The sequence below is a fragment of the Olea europaea genome, chromosome 12 (assembly GCF_002742605.1).
Source record: "Olea europaea var. sylvestris chromosome 12, O_europaea_v1, whole genome shotgun sequence".
Classification (NCBI taxonomy): domain Eukaryota; kingdom Viridiplantae; phylum Streptophyta; class Magnoliopsida; order Lamiales; family Oleaceae; genus Olea; species Olea europaea.
Window position 1 is genome coordinate 4,906,309 of NC_036248.1, and position 6,046 is coordinate 4,912,354.

General features: G+C 36.6%; 2 protein-coding genes across 3 annotated transcripts in view; one reads left to right on the top strand and one right to left on the bottom strand.

Moving 5' to 3' along the window:
- Positions 1-111: 111 nt before the first annotated feature.
- LOC111405308 (28 kDa ribonucleoprotein, chloroplastic-like) lies at positions 112-3,964 on the top strand. The gene is made up of 4 exons (XM_023034134.1): positions 112-709; positions 826-927; positions 1,979-2,260; positions 3,601-3,964. Exons 1-4 carry the CDS (start codon positions 245-247, stop codon positions 3,664-3,666), a joined length of 915 nt encoding a protein of 304 aa, XP_022889902.1. The 5' UTR covers positions 112-244; the 3' UTR covers positions 3,667-3,964.
- A 1,463-nt stretch (positions 3,965-5,427) lies between these two features.
- LOC111405309 (protein-L-isoaspartate O-methyltransferase 1-like) overlaps positions 5,428-6,046 on the bottom strand; it is a 4,031-nt gene continuing 3,412 nt past the window's right edge. For both annotated transcript variants that reach the window (XM_023034135.1, XM_023034136.1), the window contains exon 4: positions 5,428-5,825. In XM_023034135.1, coding sequence (XP_022889903.1) covers positions 5,578-5,825 — 248 coding nt within the window. In that variant the 3' untranslated portion in view covers positions 5,428-5,577. The remainder of the gene's footprint in view (positions 5,826-6,046) is intronic.

Consider the following 6,046-nt stretch of genomic DNA (forward strand, 5'->3'; position numbering starts at 1 on the left):
ATTTAAAAAAAAACAATAAAAAAAAAAAAAAAAAATGGAAAAAAAAAAAAAATATATATATATATATATATATATATATATATATATATATAACAAATAAATTAAAGAGAACCATTCAACATAACTTCCCTCCTCTCCCCTCACTAGCCCCGATTCCCTTATCCTCAAACCCTTCGAAAAGCCCCATTTTTCTTCATTCTTCTCCTCTCCTACACTCACAAATCTATACACACACATATATAAAATGTCTTGTGCGACCAAGCCTATAACAATGGCAACAAATGGTTGCCTAATTTCAGTACCATCGCTCTTCACCAAAGAAAAAACTTTGTTTTCACATTCGAATCTCCCTATCCCATTGAAACCCGTAAAAGTCTATCTCTCTTTGTCCACTCTCAAAAAGCAAACAACCAATCTGAGATTCTCTGTAATAGCTGCTCTGCAAGAAGAGAACAACCCAGTGCTTGTTGAAGAACAAGAACTTCAACGAAATTTTAACTGGGATAACCAAGAAATATCTGAAGGGGAAATTGAATTAGGAGAAGAGAGCGGTGGGGTTGTGGAGGCTGTTGAGGATGCTGGAGAGAGTGATGGTTATGTGGAGCCACCTGAGGAAGCTAAAGTGTATGTGGGGAATTTGCCTTTCGATGTGGACAGTGAGAAGCTGGCTCAGCTTTTAGAACAGGCTGGTGTTGTTGAGATTTCTGAGGTGAGTTCTTGAATTTAAAAGGATTTTGATTAGAGAAGATTGTTTTTTACCTGGTTTTGATTGAAAAGATCGGACTTCTTAGGGATTTTGTAACGCTGGTTTTATGTGACTTGCAGGTTATTTACAATAGGGAGACTGATCAGAGTCGAGGGTTCGGGTTTGTGACGATGAGTACTGTGGCAGAAGCTGAAAAGGCTGTGGAAATGTTCCATCGTTATGTAAGTTTTCAACCTCTTCAAAATCATTTTCTAGAAAGAAAAAAATGATGAATTGCATATGTGGAAGGATATAATGTTGTTTTGGTTTGTTATTTAAATGGCAGTTGTTGTTTGTGTATTGACGATGCACAAATTATGATGAAAATTCAGAAACTACAATGATGAATATATGGACTAATAATCTGGCTAGTGATCGATTCCTGAATTTGAGATTGGACAGGCTAGAGTAGTAGGAAAAGTTCTAATGTTTGAAGCATTATCTGAATCATGCCTAAATAGGTTGGGTGTCTTTACAGTTTGGGTTTGTGGTTGGATAGTGTAACAAATTAAGCAACCACACAAAGATTTTGCTTTGATGCTATAGCTTAGCTTTATTGCTCCTCTGTTTTTTAAGATTGTCTTACCATCTCCTCTTGTTCATGCCTTTTATTTGTTATACATGCCCAGTGATGAGATTTTTTGTGCGAGATAATTATTTTCATGTAAAAATTTTAGCTCAAAAAGAATAATGTCTTCCCTCCATCTGCTGTGTGGTATAATCACTACTGCCTACCACATCCACCTTCATTGCCAGCATTGTATAAGATATCATTACTGTAGACAGTATCATAGTGGCATGAATGGTGCCAATGGTAGAGGTGTTCGTGAGCCATGGTGGTAGCCTGGTAGTTGTAATACAGCATGTTTGGAAAACTTACGTTTTGTAGTTACCTTTTTTAAATGCACTTAATTTTCCCAAACGATTTTTTAAGTTACTTTTTTACTTATTCTAAATAGAGTTTACTGTGCCAGTTTAAATGGATGTAATTTGTCTCAACTTTGCTATGTTCTTTCTCCTATATATGTACTCAACCTCGTTCTTCTTTTCCAATATACTAGGGTAGGGGGAATGCCAAATCCCTCATTCATGTTTAGACAGCTTGGCCCAAAAACCCTTTGGCTGAAGTTGAATGGATTTCTTGAAAAAATATAATAAGAAAAAACCTCGTTTGTCTTTGATAAAGTGCATTCTACATCCAAATTTATGTAAGTTCATTTCATTTTTTGACAGGATCTAAATGGAAGGTTCTTGATTGTTAATAAGGCGGCCCCAAGAGGGTCCCGCCCAGAACGTACACCTCAGGTGTTTGAACCTGCTTACAGAATTTACGTTGGTAACCTTCCATGGAGTGTTGATGATGGACAACTAGAACAAGTTTTCAGTGAGCATGGTAAAGTAGTAAGTGCTCGTGTAGTTTATGACAGGGAGAGCGGTCGATCGCGTGGTTTTGGCTTCGTAACAATGTCAAGCGAGTCTGAAATGAATGATGCCATCGCTAACCTTGATGGACAGGTAATGCATATCATCATTGGAAAATACTACTCTTGAAATTTCTGAAATATTATTTATTAGATAAGAGTTTAAAGGCCTATACAAACATTTATGGCTCAGAAAGTAAGTTTTATATTAGATTACGCCATTTTTTATATATGATTGAAGGAAACTATTGCTTGTTCATTTTAAAAAAGATTAAGCACGTACAAACATTTATGGCTCGGAAAGTAAGTTTTTATATTAGATTACACCATTTTTTTTATATATGATTGAAGGAAACTATTGCTTGTTCATTTTAAAAAAGATTAAGCACGTGTTTGGGCTCCATTTTTTCAAAAAACACATTTTTTCCCAAACTCATTTTCAACCACACATTCTCCCATAAAATAATGTTACATGTAAACCCATAACTTTTCTTTCTTTTTTAGCCATGCATTCTCCAAAAAATTACTATTTCAAAACATATTTTTTCCAAAACTCCATTTTAATGGAGCCCAAATAGGGGCTAAATGTGATATTCAGGCGTCTTGTCAATGTAAGGGGAGACCTTGGTCTCCAAGTGCCATGAGTCAAGCCTCGACCCAACCCAATAAAATAATTCGAAAAAACAAAATTACAAAATTATACTTATAGTTAACCTTGGACACCTGAAAATTCAATGATAAAGTCTAACTTGCAACTGAAAACACACAATGGATAATAAAAAGTAGCAAATATCATTTTAAGAAAGTAGTAATCACTTAACAAGACTACTAATCTCGAACTAGAGCGAGTTAAAAAACTGTTCTGTTTACTTTTAACTTTAAAAGGAAATAAAACTCAGAAGAAAGGAAAGAAAAAGTTCGAAAATAGCAAGAAAAATATGAAATAGAAAAAAATAAAAATAAAAAATCACTAATCATTTGCCATAAAAGGTGGAAACTTCATTTGGGGAAGTCTCACTCAATTGTAGAGGACCAGGGCATGCACAGGCTCTTCACCTGTTCACTCTAGTCTCTTTCATTTTCTCTTTTGTTTCTAGGGCCGAGTTGTGGCTTAAATAACACAAAAAATGCTTAAAATGTTTGAATCTGTAAATAAACAGCCTGAATGGGTGAGGTCAGTAAAAAAGATAGCCTCGAAAGTGCAAGAGTAAGGAACCACTCCTCAGCCACCCTGAGACTTATAGACTGAGGCGTTTACCTTCGTATTTCATGGTGTAAGCCTTGAAAAAAAAGACTGAAATCGTAAGCTTTGAAGCTCCTAACGAATGCCTTATCTGATTGCACCTCAAGGCGAAAGCTTTGTTAAAACTCTTTTGTATAGTTTAGAATTGAGAGATTGAAATCTTCATAATAACATCTTCATTTGCTTTGCAGAGTTTGGACGGGAGAGTGATCAGAGTAAATATTGCTGAAGAAAGAGCTAGGCGCAACTCCTTTTGACTTGTTTAAGGGAACATGTAACCTGTATTTCATTGGTATCCAAAGTGAGGATTGTAGCAGTCATATTTTAGTCAGCTGTCAATGGGTAAAATTTTCTGTTGATCATCAAGTCCATTTTGCGCTACCTTTAATTTTGTTGCTTAAGCTGGGAATATATGGAGCTTATAGTTTAATTCTTGTGAAATCCAGAGATTTAAACCTTTTTCCAGTCTTAAGGTTTCCTTTTTTTATTTTTTATTTTGCACTGTTCCTGTTAATTTTGTTTCTTAAGCTGGTAATTTATGGAGCTTGTATTTCATTTGCCTTCCGTTTGCCCCTCTTTAAGTTCTCCTTGTCTGAAGTAGAATTAACACCATTCTTATGAAAATACAAATAATATTCAGGTTTTTATTGAACTTCTGGTGAGAGATTTATTGCCTCTGTTAGAGGAACCCAAAACGCAAATTCAGGCATGATCTAAGGATTACATGTGTATTTATTATCAAGGTCACTCCATACCCTTTCTACTGTTAATCACCGTTTGTTGGAAGTTGATGACTTCAAACTGCAGGTCTCCATAGATGTCGAAATGCAAGAAACTGTAGATTATTCCAATCCTTGATCTTCAGGTCATAATTGTTCCGTGATTGTCATCTCAAGGATTGTTACTTAAATCTATCCTGTGATGAATCGAAGATATCAGTCGCATCTAATGTGCTCGCTTATGATTCGTGCATGTATATTGTACAGAATAGACTGTTCGGCAGGAGGACTTCGATCAGTTCTAAGAAAGAATGAAATAAGTATGTGAACTAGACATGTTAGATGCACAGCCATCCTTCGAACTGGTCATATTTCATACCGAGGGCGGTACTAGTGAAGGGGCGCAGGATGTCTGCTGGCTTTCAGCCAGCTTTGGAATTTAAAGCGCTGCTTGTTCGCCTCCAATGAAGGCTCTTCTTCTGCAAAGCTTTACAGAACTCGGAATATGTTTTTGTTGTTTAATATGGGGATACAGCTTATGTGTTATGTTTCGAAAATATGGAAAGAAACTTGCATGCGATTAAAGTAAAACTAACAATAAAAAATAAAAATGGTTAAAGTGACATGACCAGGAATTTTACTCCGAAAACCTTCTATTCAATTTGAGGTAAAAATCACCGCTCAAATGGATATGTAAAATGTACGCTTTACAGGGAGGTAATGGATAAAACGACAAACTTGGAATTCTACTCCTAACAAAAGCTCTATATGGACTCACCAACTCAATAAAAGACTCGGTGGGCACTTGATATCCATGAAGGGTTTAGGAACATGACTGTGTAGGACCTAATTAATATGTACTAGGGTCCCACTGATTCTTGGTACATTTAATTCTGAGCAGAAGAGCTGATCGATCTATCACAATCTTCAATTGGTTGAAATGAGGCTATTGACAAATAAGATCTGTGCAAGCCACCATGTTTATTCACACCAAGTTGCTTTTTCTGTTATACTTAATTTCCTTTTTGTGGTCAAAATTGCGGACAAGTCCGTTCTCTTCTTTAATGACGAAACCAAAGTGGAAGATTCTCTTAAAAAGCTTTTAGCTGTTTTAAAATTTAAGCTCCGAAAGGTCACCAAAATGCAGCTTCCTTGTGGTTGGGTAGTAAAAACTCTCTCGAATAAAGATACCTCCCTTACACTTCCAAGAATGCAAAAGCACATGCGTGAAGAATATTTTATTTCCTTCTTCACTTGTACTTCTCAAGGGTGGGGATGGGGCGGGATAGAAACCAACACTAAAACCATCAAATGAATCACACTCGTGTGCAAATCTGTGTACCATTCTCTGTACAAGAAACTGAAATAGACGACGTATGAACGACGACTAGGAGTTATGTTATTACATGTTCAGAACCACAGATTCCTACCAAACTCATACTACAACCCTTATCCCCGTAACTGAGCTTCTCGACTTGTCAATGGTACATAGCGAACAGAAGTCTCACTTCGAATGCTTACTGAACCATCCGGATTCTTATCAACAACCTGCAAGTCCTGGAAAATGTTACCCACCGGGATCACCAACCTACCGCCAGGCTTCAACTGATCAATGAGTGCTTGGGGAATTTCTGGTGCCGCAGCACCAACATGAATAGCATCGTAAGGTGAATGCTCAGGCCAGCCCAGTCTACCATCTGTATCATACGAAATCATACAACCAATAAATGTTGGGTAACACGATAAAAACTGCCATCTGTATCATACGAAATCATACAACCTATAAATGTTGGGTAACACGAGAAAAACTGCCATCGCCAACTAATATTTCAGAATGCAACAAAAGACTACACTCAACCAAAAAAAAAAAAAAACAAAAAAAAAAAAAACAAAAGGAGGGGAGGGGGGGAGAGAGGGG